Below are 14,996 nucleotides of genomic sequence, written 5' to 3' on the forward strand. Positions count from 1 at the left end.
ATTCGGCTCTTGAAAAGAGCAGGCAAGGGAGGGCCTTGAGCTGAGAAGAGGATACATCAGCTGAACGAGGTGGAATGTGGATGAGGCAATTGCTGTAGCATGATATGAGTGCTAGCTTTGACACTGGACAGAAGAGGACTTGAGGGATGGAAATGAAACATGAGTTGGGGCCACGTGCGGGAGTTTTCATGACTTTTCAGCTTGTTAGGGAGAGGAAAAAATGTTAGTTGAAACTATTTCACTATCATCTTGGCTATCTGCATTAGTGTCTTGTAGACTGCACCACGGTTTGAATAGCTTCACAAGATGCATTGGCTATCACGGCTAGCGCACGGACCTCCTCTCACATTCATGTGATCGAGGCTTGGGCAACGGCAATAGGAAAAGTCCCGGAAACGCGTGGGCTTGTGTTAGTTATTCCACGGCCCCCAACTTCAACGGTCATGCTAGGTCCCCTGGATATCGAATCCTTGTCAGTGAGATTGAGTAATAAACGATGGCGATCATTTGAATTGGAGGGGTAGATTTGATGCAAAGAGAGGACTAGGTAAACAAAAGCCATGACTGGTTTGCGATCAAACATCCATTCTCCAACTACACTGTTTAAGGGAAGCAACATGAGAGACATTTGTGGAGGCGATGCTTGGGCTAGGAGAAACAACATGATTAGACAGAAGCCACTGATTGCCTGAATAGGCATCATGCTTGAGGTTGAGGCCCTATTTTGAGGGTTCGTTTATTCGTGAAGGGAAGGGAAGGGACGCAAAAAGGAGGGGGATTTATTTGGTGTTGCTTGGGAGAGGTAAATGGTTTGTTTACTTTGATCAAGTCACTGACCACTGAATGCCACTGAAGCGTAGACACCTGCACCCGCCAAATCGAATCAAATCAGAGCAAGGTTCCTTCCCGCGTGAACGAACCGCGTTGGTGCTATCCCATTGCCTTGCCTTGCCTTCTATTTCAGGTTCACCCTCTCAACACCATCACCAAAATCTTTCCTTATTTCCTCTCCTCCTCACCCTTTTTTTCTTCTTCCCATCTACACCTTCTTCCTCTTTCACTTCTACCCGCAAGGATTTACTGATTCTCTTCCATCTCGATTGACTCTTTTCGCCAAAACAGTCAATTCTGATTTTCTTCACCAGCTCTTTTTTTTTTCACGTTCACCAAAACTTTTTCGTTGCTTCTAAAGCACGGCTTCGTTCTGTTTTCCTCCGAGGCTCTCTACCCCCAAACTGGGTTTCTAACAAGAGGACCCTCCCCCCGTCTCCATCCAAGTTTCTACCCCGGAAGATCTCTGACCGCCTCCGAGAAACCCAGCCTCGCGCTGCAAGATTCTACCTTCCCGCCGATCTCGCGTGACATCCGTTCTCAAAACAATTTCGCAGAGGTCCAGATTCACTCGATCTCGTTCAAGGCTCAGCAAACACAGCCGACGCAGCATTCACCTCGCAAAGCATTGGGGAAAATCGCGGGTCTCTGTTTTTTGACCCGCACTTCACCAATTGATCGGCCGAAGCTCTTGTGCCCCTCCCCGCACCCTCGAGCTCTCTCTCTCTCCCCTCATCAACCAACAAAACACAACCGCCAAAATGCCTTTCGACATCGATACCGCTCGCCGAAATAAGACGCCCCGGCCTCTGTCGGACTCGGAGCGCGCTCGCGTGGAGGAGTTCATCGACTCGATCCACTACTCTGCACGGTACTCTGACAGCGAATATGAATACCGCCATGTTCAGCTCCCCAAAGCCATGCTCAAGGCTATTCCCAAAGACTACCACGATACCTCCAAGGGTACGCTCAAGCTCTTGTGGGAGGAGGAATGGCGAGCTCTTGGCATTACTCAGGTACGACTTGACGCCCTTGCCAACACGTGCCTACGTCGTTGGCGGGGGTGACGAGATTGCAGGCAATCAGGACTAACAACCGTGAAGAGTCTAGGATGGGAACACTACGAAGTCCACGAGCCAGAACCGCACATTCTCCTGTTCAAGTATGTTACCATGGCAATCCCAAAGTTGGGATCTACCTTGGACGTCTCCCGATGGCTAACGTGAACTTAGGCGACCACTCAACTTCCAACCTCCCCAGTAACCGGCTAGACGCACGACTCAGATTTCCCCCAATGTACCATACATATTTACTGCACAGCACCCTTTTGTCGGTGCCATACTCAAGCTCAGACGGAGGTTTCCACGTCGGCTCACGATTTTACGGTTTGCACGTTCACGTTGAGATATAAAGAGAGAGAAGCAAAAAGAGACTTATTGGTTCATCAAGTTCGCAACGTCCCCCGTTCATCCAATCGGTAGTAGGCCCGTGGGCCTGTTATACCTATGCTATGATATGCGATACCCTGTCGAGATGTAAAGGGAGGCGACTTACCAGCCTCCTGGTTCCGAAGTCTGTGTATGACGCATAGACACTGAGTTGCTATCCGAGCGGCAGGGCAATGGGGGGGATTTGCATGACAGAGTGGATGGGCTACGGATGATGGGAGTCGAGAATTGGATCCGCCATACCCTAATGACCAAAGACGTGTGGGGGAAGCGTTATAATACGGAGTTGGATCTGGGAACGATCCGGAAACGCGTCGCACGTGGGTGTTTGGGGCTTGGCTGGGCACTTCGACGAGTTGTTTGCTGGTTGTTGCTTTGTAAAACGTGTTTTATTTGTTGAATGTCTCTGATTTGGGGCTACACTTTTTTGGAGGAGGAGGAGGAGGGGAAGAAGAAGGATTTGCTCAGTGATACCCCTTCTACAAGCGCATGATGGGACGAAAATGGGCTTTGTGATGGAGGCTGGGTGCAGAAGTACATGGAGGCAGATGATACAGCATCGCATAATAATAGGTGAACAAAATGATCGATTTACTGTATCTATGAAAGTCCGTGGGTGATAGCCCCATTGTGGAGTAGTGGTGTTTCGGTCGATGATCCGTAAATCACGGCTAGGTTCCCAGAGCCATGGATGTGAATGCGCCACAATTGTGAAACAGCGAGTTGGGAAAAACAAAGGGAGGATGTTATATGAGTGTCTTGGTTGGATGGGAATGTTGACCGACCCTCGAATTGTGCTATTTTTTGGAAATAGTCATTGGAATACGATAATGCTACGTTAGGTGAGCTGATCCAAAAGCCACAGCCCGGCAGATCGTCTGATGTTTTTTTTTTTTGGTCCGAAGGCTGTCCCTAAATTCGCTAGGATGCTTTCAAATCAGCTCAGATCGGCAGACGGAGACATGCTTGGTAATTGGTGGTTCTGGACAGATTTCACTTACACCGTTACACTAAGATTATGCATGCAATTGAAGCTCCAGGGAGAGTTATTGCGTCGTTGTTATTGTTATGTGACTGTTTCAACTTGCGAAGATGATGCCCCTTCATTAGAAGCAATTACAGAGGTTCATTGAAGCTCGCTGAGAGAAGCTTGTTGACTGAATAAATAAAAGTGTTTTTTGAGAAGAGACAATTCGGTAGAGTTCTAGATCAATTCTAACTACTTCGCCTCACGGGAGTCGGAGCATTTCTGCATGTAGCCCAGGTTGGTACCTACATCAACAGCCAGCGTGTCATCTTTCAATGTGTCTGTCTGTCTGTCTGTACGTAGCACACGAGCAAGTTTATTTATAAGTAAATCCTCCGCCTCAAGTCAGTTCTCAGCCCATGAATTAATTAATTCATTCTTTGTCTGAGTTTAACTCGCAACGTCGCTTGTTCTCTTGAATTACAAGTACCGTTCGACTCAATTGAATCCATTCCTTTTTGGGAAAAGTGCCCATCGCTGCCCGCCGAAGCCGTCAACCCACTTTAGTCTACTACTTTACTTGCCGCTGGCTTACTTTCATACGTCGCTTCTTCTTTACATCCAAACGACGGCTTTGAAGACGGGACTTTTTTCTTTCTTCTCTTTTGCATCATAGCACTCTTTTACTGCCGCCTTTCACTCGTTGGCGATTGTAGAATAAAGGCTTTGTCATCTTTCGTTACACACAATCTGACACCTACCCATCGGCTCGTCGCTTGAGCTTCTTCAGCGACAATGAAGTCTGCGAGCAGACTATTCTATCTTACTGTGTTTGCCCTCTGGGCTGCACCCGGTTCTTGCGAGAGCTCTAGTGATGAATGCCATGTACGTTTATCGCCACCCACGCCACCTGCGCAAGCCATCGTTAACACGCTTTCTAGATCTCACCCAAGTCAATCGTTGGCGATGCCTGCGCTTCGTATGCGACTCTCGATAAACTCAACACCCTGACCAAACCCGCCGTCGACGACCTCACCCACAACACCGACTTCTTCTCGCACTACCGAGTGAACCTGTTTCACAAGAAATGCCCCTTCTGGAACGACGAGAATGGCATGTGCGGAAACATTGGATGCGCGGTTGAGACGCTGGACAACGAGGAGGATATCCCGGAGATCTGGCGTGCGCACGCTCTTGGTAAACTCGAGGGTCCTCGTGCTAAGCATCCGGGGAAGAAGGCGCAGCGCCAGCATCCTCAGCGACCTCTTGGAGGTAGCCTTGGAGAGAATGTCGGCGAGAGCTGCGTCTTTGAGTACGATGATGAGTGCGACGAGCGAGATTACTGTGTTCCTGAGGACGAGAGCGCGAGCTCAAAGGGTGACTACGTGAGCTTGGTTCGAAACCCGGAGCGATTCACTGGATATGCGGGCGATGGGGCCAAGCAGGTCTGGGACGCCGTTTACCGAGAGAATTGTTTCCAGAAGAGCTCGTTCCCCAAGTCTGCTGATCTCGGCCAGTCTGGATGGAACCGCGGTCCCGCTGCCCAAGATTTCAAGCAGATCCTTGATGCGGCGGGTCGTCAGGCCCAGCTTCAGGAGCGTCGCCAGGAGAACCCCAATACTCCGTTTGTCGCAAACACTGGCTTTGAGGTTGACGATGAGTGTCTTGAGAAGCGAGTGTTCTACCGTGTCATGTCCGGTATGCACGCCAGCATCAGCACTCATCTCTGCTGGAACTTCTTGAACCAGACTACTGGCGAGTGGAGCCCTAACCTGTCCTGCTACGAACATCGTCTGCATAAATTCCCTGACCGTATTGGAAATGTTTACTTCAACTATGCGCTCATGACCCGTGCTATCGCCAAGGTTGGACCTTATCTCCAGAAGAAGGATTACAAGTTCTGTATGGGAGATGCTTCTGAGGATGCTGCCACTCGCGCCAAGGTCCTTGAGGTCACCGAGAAAGCTGCCAGTGTCCCTCAAATATTCGACGAGAGCCTGATGTTTGTCAACGGTGAAGGACCATCTCTGAAGGAGGACTTCCGCAACCGTTTCCGCAACGTCAGCCGTCTCATGGACTGTGTTGGCTGCGACAAGTGCCGTCTCTGGGGCAAGCTCCAAACCGCTGGTTACGGCACCGCTCTCAAGATTCTTTTTGAGCTGGATAACAATAGCGACGATGTTCCTTACCTCTCACGCACCGAGCTGGTCGCTCTCTTCAACACCTACGCTCGCATCAGCAGCTCTCTCTACAACATTGGGCAGTTCCAGCAGATGATGGAGGAGAAGGTCTTTGCGGAGAAGGAGCAGGAGGGTCTTGAGGACCTCAACAAGAACGACAAGCTCAACAAGAAGTTTGAGAAGGAGGCTGAGGAGAACCCCCAGATGGACGACGCTGTTAGGGAGTTTATCGAGCTGCGACAGAGGGGTCCCAAGGACGACAGCACGATGGCTCACGTTGCGTTCGAGTTTGCTCAATTCAAGGCTGCTATCAAGATCATTATTAAAGGATGGATGCGCACGCCCAAGGCACTGTAAGTTTATACCTCTCTCCCCGCCGAGCAAAGTCTAACAAAAACAGGTGGCGTGTTTTCACATCGGAAGTCTCGCGTCTTTACAGAGTTTGGGTCGGTCTTCCTGTCGGTCCAAGATGGTGGTCGATGCGACTGCCTAACCTTAACGTGCCTCGGGATGAGCTATGAGATGTTACTGTGTCAGCGGTTGTTTTTTTCTTGCATGTATAAAATCAGATTGCATTTTTGAGCGTTTGCTTTGCTCTGGGCATTTCGGTTGGCGTTGATGAGGGTTTTTAGCTATAAATAGCGAAGAGATTGAGTTCGTACTGATTGACTTTTGAGTGAGTGCCGTGTTGATCTGTGTAATACATGTTGTCTTTGTTTGATTTGGTGACATCCAGTCAACCGAGAGAGCATTCTGCCTTCGCCTATCTCTTGACGCCAGCTGCTGATTGACTTAGCCTTCATGACCCATTACTTCGCTGGAGATGTTGCCTGTGGCGTTGTTTTTGGCCGAGAGCTGAAGTTTACCAGGCATTTTATGCCAGGTCGTGACGGCTCACAACACGAACGGGACTCTTTGAGGCGTCAATGAGACGGACGAGGAATCAACATGCCACTTCTCAAGTGTCATTATTTCACCATGATGGACTAGATGTGAATCCCATCAGCCACTCTCGCCAGCTACAAATGCCCAGCCATGTCACATCCTCCAAAATCAAGATATAGCTTCCACGTCCAGCCACGCATACTCCCTCACCATGAAGCTCACCCACATCCTCCCCATCCTCAGCCTCATCGCACCAATCGCATGCATTAGACAAAGACCCGAGACCTGGCCTCCCGCCATACCCGGGAAGGAAGAGAAATACTGGGGTACCAGCAAATACATCAGGCCTCCCCCAGGTTGGAAACCGCCATCAGAGGAAGAAAAGAAAGCTCGAGAGGAATTCATCTTGCCCCATCGAAACGTCGTCGAAGCAATTGAAGACTTCATGTTTGAGACGACAACGCCAAGGGCTCAGAATTGGGAACAGCTTAATCTTGGGATGTTGAGGGTGCATGTTGCTGTGGCGAGAGCGGGGGATGGAATTCTTACGCTGGAGGGTCCTTATGTAAGATCAATGATGGGCTGGTTTGGAGAGGGGTGCTGAGAGTTGTATAGTCTAGGGAATCGTGTTTTGATCTACTGAATTATTTTCCCAAGGTGAGAATACAGCGACTGTTGGAGATGGTGTACTAATATGGTGTTTAGATTGCCGAGAAATGCTGGAAAGCAATGACGGCTCTCGATGATGCGACACTCGCATGTTCAACCGTCCTCTCCAAATGGGAAAAAGAGAGACTGGCAGAAAAGATAAATGATCTCAGATTAATGTTCACAGTACGTTACACCTCTCCCCAGCTTCGTCATCATGTAAACTGAACGGGCTTGGTAGGTATATGACCATAATTTCAGCCAGAGATGCGAGAATGCAGAAGTTGGGGCTCCGGGTTTACCACTGCCGCTGGTGGAGGATATAAGATGGCATTTCAAGAATACTGCGGAGCGGTATGCGAATATTGATGAGTACTGCAGGTCTAAGGGTTTGAGCTCTTCTGATGCTGGGGAGTGGTGAGTACCTTACCTCCTACTTACCATCTGCCAAGGTAGAGGCTTTTCAGCTCGCGAGGGCTGGGACGGGAAGCTGGGAACTGGGGGATGATTAACTTTGAGGCCCCCAACCAAGGAGCAGGGATTGTGCAGCTGGGGTGCAAGGGAGTGGTGAAGTTACAGATGGAGAGAAGAGAGATTATTTGAGAGTGAGTTGGAATGGGTAATTGAGATCAATTGAATGAGTTTACTGTCAAAGAATAAGAGTGAAGAGTCTGTTCATGTGAATTGTATCTCCATATCTCATCAAGTCCTAACGTTAGGTATAAGCCAACAAGCCCAAGCCCAAGACTCCTGCACGTCAATCACACAACTCCCCTCAACATGAATCATAAACGAACCCATAACATCATAACCTGACTCTAACCTTCCAAAAAGCAAACACATGTAATTTGTTATTTCAAGGTCCTTTTGCACAGACTCTCTCCCTCTCTCCACATGTGAAAGCCTGAAACAGCGGTGTTCCCAACCACAACCAATAACGTCACATATCAGCTCAATTGGTGTGGTTGCGCCCTACCAGGCTGGCGGTACAGGTAGAGGAACCCCCTTTTACCGACAGGTCGGTTCTGCAGGCTGTACGAGGAAGGTGGCAGATTACATGAACTCGGCCCCCAAAATCTCTCACCCTCACGATGGGGAGTGGTCAATTCCTCCGTCTCACCGCTTAAGTCTTTTTCGGATTAAATACCAGATTGTCCAAGATTAGAAGATCGTCAGCCAAGAATTGGAGTTTCAAGCCTCCTCCTCATATGGCCCCCTGTGAACCAACCTCGCGGGTTCGCTTCTGGCTTCATCTCCCCGGTCGCGGATGTGATTCCGGTGCATGAGACGGGGCCCGTCCTGTTGGGACCAAACTTCGAGTCTGTCCCAGATGGTCGGGTCCGGTTCCCCTCTGTCGGTAACGGGAGGAGCCTTTTTGCTTGGCTATTATTGGAAGGTCCTTATAACTAGTTAGCTGGGCCCCGCGTCCCTTTACAAAATGATATTCTTACTTTGTTGTGTCAGTTACCATGCATCATCTCTTGTCTGGTATTGGTGGCTCTTGTGAGTCGACTGAGAGAGTCAACGGTGTTGCGAGACGGGATAGTAGTATTTCTCTTGAAGAGAGTGCTTATAAGCGGTATGTTGAGAGGTTTGTTTGTTGATGGGGACTGATCGTTGTGAACAGGGACAATCCTGAGCCTTCAGGGAACACCCTCGCTCCTGTTGAGAGTCAAAAGATCCAAGACTGCTATGATACCAACGCGGAACATGGATGCACCCTTCCTATACCCAGTCCCTCCTCATCATCGTCCGTCGTGGCACCAATAGATGTCCATATTCGGTGCGGCGAGAGCCTCGAGGCTAGGTTGATGAGGCTCGATGCGATCCTGTGTCAAGGCCGACAAACATCTGAGCCTGAGAACATGTCTCTGTCACCAGAAGCTTCAAGCTTGGATATTGTCAATACCTCACAAACACTCGATCAAAGGGTGCCAAGTACTCCTGTACTCCAACCAATACAAGTCTCCAAGACTAGAGACCACCAACCAACGACGACGAACCCAGACGTCGACATGGGAGACAAGATATCCGTCGACTCAAATACTGTGTCTGACCTTCTTCTGTCGGATGCCTCGCAGCCAGCGAGTGTTCACGGAGAGGCATACAACAAAGAGACTTTGATCAAGTATAAAAATTCTGCCAAAGTATCCGGGTATGTGCGCTATTCTTCCATTAGTATTGAGCTAACACTCTGTAGGCGAAAGGACAGAGCTCGCATTCACAAGAAAACCAAGCAGCGAAGTGGCAAGAAGAGGATAGCCAAGAGCAAGAGTGTATGAAGATGAGGTGGAATGGACTTACCTGTAGGCTTGTTTGCGTGTACCTATACTTTAATGAAGCAGATTCCGAATGTACTCATTGTGTTCTCAAGCTTCTTCTTCCGTGCACTGCATCGATGTCAAACTAAGCAGTCGCAGTTGGAACATGCTCCTTATCCTTAACAACATCAATAGCAAGAAGAAAAGAAAAGAACACCAACAGAAGCTAAACGCGTTAGTCACACATCACCAACCCCTCAGTGACACATACCAACACACTGCATAACCCCAAAAGGTGAAGCTCAAACCCCCCAACCAACGCCTTCCCACTCATCATGGTCCGTTGATGTCTCCAAGTGCGCACCGCACCGAGAAGTATCGTCCCAACCGAGAAGGAATAACAAGTCATCGCTAACGGCTTCCCCGTGACGAAGTATCCAAATGCCTGATGTTGACCCTCATGTTGCAGCGAGAACAGCTGCGCTACCAACGTTCCAACCATTGACATGGCGACTGATGTACGAAGATAGCCCAGAAACGTTCTCTCGTTGGCTATAACCCCACGTCAGTACCTCAACTATAATCCCATCAGTGCATATCAGAAGCCGCCCCACGAACTGAACCACACCTGTATGCATTCCCATCTACATCACAAGACCTCTTGCCTCATGCCCGTCAAAGATCTTCCTCCAATCTTCTTTCTCTTCTCTCGGTGCACATACCTAGATGATCCCTCGACGCCGAAAAGTCAACCTCACAGCTCACATACTCGAGCCAGAACCTCCCCAGCCTCGACCTCTTCTTCACCTCCTCCTCCTCCTCTTCCTCCTGCGGCGCAGCGGAGACATCTCCACGCGCGGGGGTGTTGCTGTTTCGGGGCCTTGTATCTGAACTGTTTGCATCCGATGTCTGAGAAGGGCGATGGGACGGGGGACGGGTAGATAGGTCCTGCAGGGAGTATGATGAGTTTGACCTTGAGCGAAGCATGCTGTGATATGCGCGGATATAGAGTTAATGGTCTTTATTATGAGATCGTTCTTTGATGTTATGAACTTGGTTTAGTTTGGTTTGCGAGTGTCAATTGTTGTTCAACACGTGCGGATGTCGGCGCGTGTAAGCGGATGCTTCCGATAGCCTTGGGCGCCGAGCCGGCCCCTCTTAGCCGGAGGACACACGGAGCATGGGGGATCCATTAGATGAGCCGGAATATCTGAAACATTACTCAATTGGGACGTGAACGTGAGAATAAACATTATATATGAAACATTTAATGTCCTTAGTAGACTAGACAATTCATTAATGTGTAGGTAATAATGTCGGCAGTAAGAAGTTAGTTCACCTTCGTATGACACGTTAACATTCCAACACCTTGACCATCAAATAAACAAACTACACACTAACAGGAAAACTCAATGATCTGCTTCCACCTGCATCGGCACTCAAACCGGCTCTCGTACCAACATGCCCCATTCAGCAGCCCGGAATTTAATTCCTAAACCCCATCATCACCATGATCCTCTTTTAAGCCAAGGCCGATATCCTCCCCAAGTGCCGAAACTTCCATATACGGCAACTGCAACGAAAAAGACACATTTGGCTTCCATCACATACGTAAAAAGTCATGGTTTCGTTCTTTAAATACCATAACGGAAGGACTTGGGGCTTTCCGAGTTCCCCGGCGGTGCGCTCCGACCGACGTTGGGAATAACGGCCCGAAGACCCGTATTTCCCGATTCGTCCAAGGTACTACGTCCCAGGCTGTCGGGTTCGCTTCGCCCATCATCATACATGAGAATCGTAAGGAGAAGAACGTCTCTCTCAGCTGAGATTATAAAGATAAGACGATTCACAACATCATGTCACTTGCATAAAACATGTGAACCATCATCACTTCTAATATATTATTCATCGCACCACGTGTTTCTTACTTCCTTATCTCTCTTCTCCCCCGGAAGCACCGGTGTCGTCTTCCGCTCTCACGGTCCGTATATACCGGCATCCGTCGTCCTCATCTCTGAAACAGAAAGACACAAGTTCCCTATTGGGGTTATTTCACCGGCCTTTTCAGCCGGTCCGTCTAAATACAAGTACAAGCTGCGGGGCTATCTCTGTCTAATGCTTATTAGTGAGCGGATGCCTATCTCGACGAAATGCACATTGAACCCTTGTTCCCTGCGATCGCGAGCTCAAGTCAACTGATTGTGCTGTTTTCTGCTTATCCCGTTCGCCTCATGTTGCTTGGCTGCAGATGACCTTATGTGCCGCTCGCGTACCGTTGCTTGCAGATGGGATGGTATAAGGGAGGCTGCTATCACATTTTGGGTTTCTCGTTTGATACACACTTCTTCTTTTCGTACCTCGGTTCAACTTTGCTGTGCTGTCTTTGTTCAACCTCGTATATTAGGCGTAGCAAGACGACATCGTACAGGCCGGTTTTGACATTTGCGGTAGCACAATGAACGATTCAAACACCCCTTCTACTCCTGATACGGAGTACTCTCCTCCATGTAGTCCCCAGCAAAAGATTCAGCATCTGAGAGATACTCGCTCTGCAGCAAGAGAGAAGCTGGCGAGGCTGACGCTGGTGGAAAAGGCATGAGCTGTTGGTTCTTTGAGTGGTCATGCACTAACCCTTCTAGGTCTCACTCCTCACAGCTGCAGACTTTTGGAGAACGAAAGCTATTCCTGAGAAGGGCATCCCCTCGATCAAGACAACTGACGGTCCCAATGGTGCACGTGGTGGCATCTTTGTTGGCGGCACCAAGGTCAGTAATATTCCCCGGCATCGCGAGTATGACTCAAACAGAACATATAGGCTGCACTATTCCCTTGCGGAATCTCCCTCGCAGCAACATGGAACAAAGATCTGCTCTACCAAGTCGGGCAACATCTAGCGCTCGAAGTTCGAGCTCGATCAGCAGAAATGCTTCTCGCTCCCACAGTCTGCATGCATCGTCATCCCCTTGGCGGCCGTAATTTTGAGTCTTTCTCCGAAGACCCCCTTCTCACTGGAAAACTGGCAGCGCAGTACATCAAAGGTCTTCAAGACAGGGGTGTTGCAGCGACCATCAAGCGTAAAGACGATCAATGACACAATTTGATGGCAATATGTTGACAAGGTTATAGATTTCGTTGGAAACGAGCAAGAGACCAACAGGTTGACGATAGATTCGCTCATCACAGAGCGTCCTCTTCGGGAGATCTACTTGAAACCGTTTGAGATTGCTGTTCGAGAGGCTAACCCTTGGGCTGTCATGACTTCGTACAACCTCATCAACGGCGTCCACGCTGATTTGAACAAGCACACATTGAAAGACATCCTCCGAGGGGAGTGGGGATACGAGGGGTAATGAGAATCACCGTATGTTATGGAATGACACTGACTTGTCGTAGAACCGTGGTTTCTGACTGGGGAGGCATCAACTCGTCCATCGAATCCGTGGAAGCAGGATGCGACATCGAATTCCCCTACTCCTCAAAATGGCGTCTGGACAAGCTCGTCACAGCCGTCAACGAGGGTCGCATTTCGATTGAGGATATTAACCAAGCAGCTGAGAACGTACTCACGTTGGTGGAACGACTCAAGGGAGGCGATATGTCGCCTGAAGCACCTGAGCGGGAAGATGACCGTGAGGAAACGAGGGAACTCATCCGAACTGCTGGCCATGAAGGTCTTACACTTCTCAAGAATGACGGCGGTATCCTCCCTTTATGCCCCAAATCTACCAAGGTCGCTGTTATTGGGCCCAACGCCAACCGACATATTGCAGGCGGTGGTGGAAGCGCGAGTTTGAACCCGTACTACAACACCATTCCGCTTGACAGCATTCGCAAGGTATCTAAGCAGAAAGTCTCGTTCGCCCAAGGTTGCCATATCCACAAGTGGCTCCCCGTGGCATCTGAGTACTGCACTGAACAGACGGGCAAACCAGGCGTTCACATTGACTGGTATGCGGGTGATAAGTTTGAGGGTAACCCAGTAGTGAAGCAGCGCCGAACAAACACAGATCTCTTCCTCTGGGACTCAGCGCCCTTGAGCGAAGTCGGCCCCGAATGGTCTGCCGTGGCCACGACGTATCTCATGCCGAGGACAACAGGCAAACACACCATCAGCTTCATGAGCGTTGGGCCTGGAAAGCTCTTCGTCAATGACAAGTTGGTTCTAGATCTGTGGGACTGGACCGAAGAAGGCGAGGCGATGTTTGACGGCTCGATTGACTACCTCGTTGATGTCGACATGGAGGCTGACAAAGCTGTTGAGCTGCGCGTGGAGATGACGAATGAACTTCGTCCCATTTCGAAGCAGAAGCAGTTCGGCATTACGCACAAATACGGTGGATGTCGCATCGGATATAAGGAGCAAGATCAGGTGGATTATATTCAGCAAGCGGTCCAGACGGCTCGCGACGCGGATGTCGCTGTCGTTATTGTCGGAGTCGATGCGGAGTGGGAGTCGGAAGGGTATGATCGTCAGACAATGGATCTTCCAGCTGATGGAAACCAGGACAGGCTTATTGAAGCTGTCGTCAAAGCTAACCCCAAGACCGTTGTCGTCAACCAATCCGGCAGCCCAGTGCATATGCCATGGGTCGATCGAGTGCCTGTGATTCTTCAGGGCTGGTACCAAGGACAAGAAGCCGGCAATGCATTGGCAGATGTCCTATTTGGTATTGAGAACCCAAGTGGCAAGCTCCCAGTAAGTGATCTTCACCCATCGTGTATTTCTCGCTGACACCAAACAGAGCACGTTCCCCAAGCGCATCGAGCACACCCCAGCATGGCACACCTGGCCTGGCGAGAACCACAAAGTGCTATACGGCGAAGGTCTCTACATCGGCTACCGACACTACGACCACGCCAAGATCGAGCCCCTCTTCCCCTTCGGTCACGGCCTCTCCTACACAACCTTCGAATACGGCCGTCCCGAGATCTCAACAAAGACCCTCACCCCCGATGGCGAGATCAAGATCACCCTCGCCATCTCCAATATCGGATCCCGCGCCGGTGCAGAAATTGTGCAGCTCTACGTCCACGATGAAAAGAGTCGCTTGCCACGACCTGAAAAGGAACTCGTGGCGTTTGAGAAGGTGTTTCTTGAAGCGGAAGAGACGAGGCATATCACCATCAAATTGGATAAGTACGCTGTTGGGTATTATGACGAGACTGTTCCTGGGTGGATTGCTGAGGAGGGCGCGTTCAAGGTGTTGATCGGAGCGTCGAGTACGGATATCAGGTAAGTTCCCTTTACGCAGGTGAGGATGACCGCTAATTGTGTAGACAATCGACGAGGTTCAATGTGAAGGAGTCGTTTACTTGGGTGTTCTGAAGGAAACCACGGGAGGATGATTCGTAAGCAATGTGACAAAGGAAGGGAATCAAGATAGTATCAGCTGTTCTTCCAGTCTAGGCGCATAGAGATACTGTGTGCAGAATTTAAGATATCGTCGCGTATTGTGAAGCTTCTGTCGTCCGAACGTGAAATGTCCTAAGGCCGTATCAGATAACTGTCCGGACGTACCCTACCAAGTCACAACAACCGTTGAAGCAGTTGTATTTGCATATCACATTGAGCATGAGTTCATGAAGTGTTGGCTTTCATCAAAGACGCCATTGAATCCCTTGAAAGCCCAAGACCAAGGGTCGTGTCCCAGTGTTATTCTCATTCTGTTCTTGCATACGTGTTAGGACATGATCCCCAGCGAAATGGCGAAATGGACATACCTCGTGTATCAAAATTACACTGCCAACGTGCTCTGGCCACGCACGTCGGCGATTG

The 14,996-nt window shown here is 49.7% G+C and overlaps 7 protein-coding genes across 8 annotated transcripts; 5 read left to right on the forward strand and 2 right to left on the reverse strand.

Moving 5' to 3' along the window:
- Positions 1–1,592: 1,592 nt before the first annotated feature.
- On the forward strand, positions 1,593–2,094 carry FVEG_03578 (cyclin-dependent kinase regulatory subunit; the record flags this gene model as incomplete). The annotated part of the gene is made up of 3 exons (XM_018891184.1): positions 1,593–1,847; positions 1,935–1,993; positions 2,064–2,094. 3 exons carry the CDS (start codon positions 1,593–1,595, stop codon positions 2,092–2,094), a joined length of 345 nt encoding a protein of 114 aa, XP_018747654.1.
- On the reverse strand, positions 2,054–3,156 carry FVEG_15294 (hypothetical protein). Its single transcript, XM_018904418.1, has one exon. The coding sequence runs from the start codon at positions 2,842–2,844 to the stop codon at positions 2,524–2,526; it is 321 nt and encodes a 106-aa protein (XP_018747653.1). The 5' UTR covers positions 2,845–3,156; the 3' UTR covers positions 2,054–2,523.
- Positions 3,157–3,603: 447 nt separating this feature from the next.
- On the forward strand, positions 3,604–6,091 carry FVEG_03577 (hypothetical protein). Its single transcript, XM_018891183.1, has 3 exons — positions 3,604–4,131; positions 4,188–5,779; positions 5,827–6,091. The coding sequence occupies exons 1-3, from the start codon at positions 4,042–4,044 to the stop codon at positions 5,945–5,947; spliced, it is 1,803 nt and encodes a 600-aa protein (XP_018747652.1). The 5' UTR covers positions 3,604–4,041; the 3' UTR covers positions 5,948–6,091.
- Positions 6,092–6,522: 431 nt separating this feature from the next.
- On the forward strand, positions 6,523–7,614 carry FVEG_03576 (hypothetical protein; the record flags this gene model as incomplete). The annotated part of the gene is made up of 4 exons (XM_018891182.1): positions 6,523–6,876; positions 6,927–6,968; positions 7,017–7,145; positions 7,201–7,614. The coding sequence occupies 4 exons, from the start codon at positions 6,523–6,525 to the stop codon at positions 7,378–7,380; spliced, it is 705 nt and encodes a 234-aa protein (XP_018747651.1). The 3' UTR covers positions 7,381–7,614.
- An 814-nt stretch (positions 7,615–8,428) lies between these two features.
- On the forward strand, positions 8,429–9,241 carry FVEG_03575 (hypothetical protein; the record flags this gene model as incomplete). The annotated part of the gene is made up of 3 exons (XM_018891181.1): positions 8,429–8,538; positions 8,587–9,114; positions 9,160–9,241. 3 exons carry the CDS (start codon positions 8,429–8,431, stop codon positions 9,239–9,241), a joined length of 720 nt encoding a protein of 239 aa, XP_018747650.1.
- Positions 9,242–9,365: 124 nt separating this feature from the next.
- FVEG_15293 (hypothetical protein) lies at positions 9,366–10,207 on the reverse strand (the record flags this gene model as incomplete). The annotated part of the gene is made up of 3 exons (XM_018904417.1): positions 9,366–9,446; positions 9,492–9,772; positions 9,943–10,207. The coding sequence occupies 3 exons, from the start codon at positions 10,205–10,207 to the stop codon at positions 9,366–9,368; spliced, it is 627 nt and encodes a 208-aa protein (XP_018747649.1).
- Positions 10,208–11,029: 822 nt separating this feature from the next.
- Positions 11,030–14,670, forward strand: FVEG_03574 (hypothetical protein; the record flags this gene model as incomplete). Of its 2 annotated transcripts, XM_018891180.1 has the most annotated exons (8): positions 11,192–11,291; positions 11,347–11,813; positions 11,860–11,985; positions 12,036–12,294; positions 12,347–12,566; positions 12,614–13,916; positions 13,963–14,453; positions 14,498–14,670. In XM_018891180.1, the coding sequence occupies exons 2-8, from the start codon at positions 11,676–11,678 to the stop codon at positions 14,544–14,546; spliced, it is 2,586 nt and encodes an 861-aa protein (XP_018747648.1). In that variant the 5' UTR covers positions 11,192–11,291; positions 11,347–11,675. The 2 variants fall into 2 exon arrangements, with proteins under 2 accessions (XP_018747647.1, XP_018747648.1); XM_018891179.1 differs by having other exon boundaries at positions 11,030–11,813; positions 14,498–14,546.
- Positions 14,671–14,996: the final 326 nt, after the last annotated feature.

This window comes from Fusarium verticillioides, chromosome 2 (assembly GCF_000149555.1).
Source record: "Fusarium verticillioides 7600 chromosome 2, whole genome shotgun sequence".
NCBI lineage: Eukaryota > Fungi > Ascomycota > Sordariomycetes > Hypocreales > Nectriaceae > Fusarium > Fusarium verticillioides.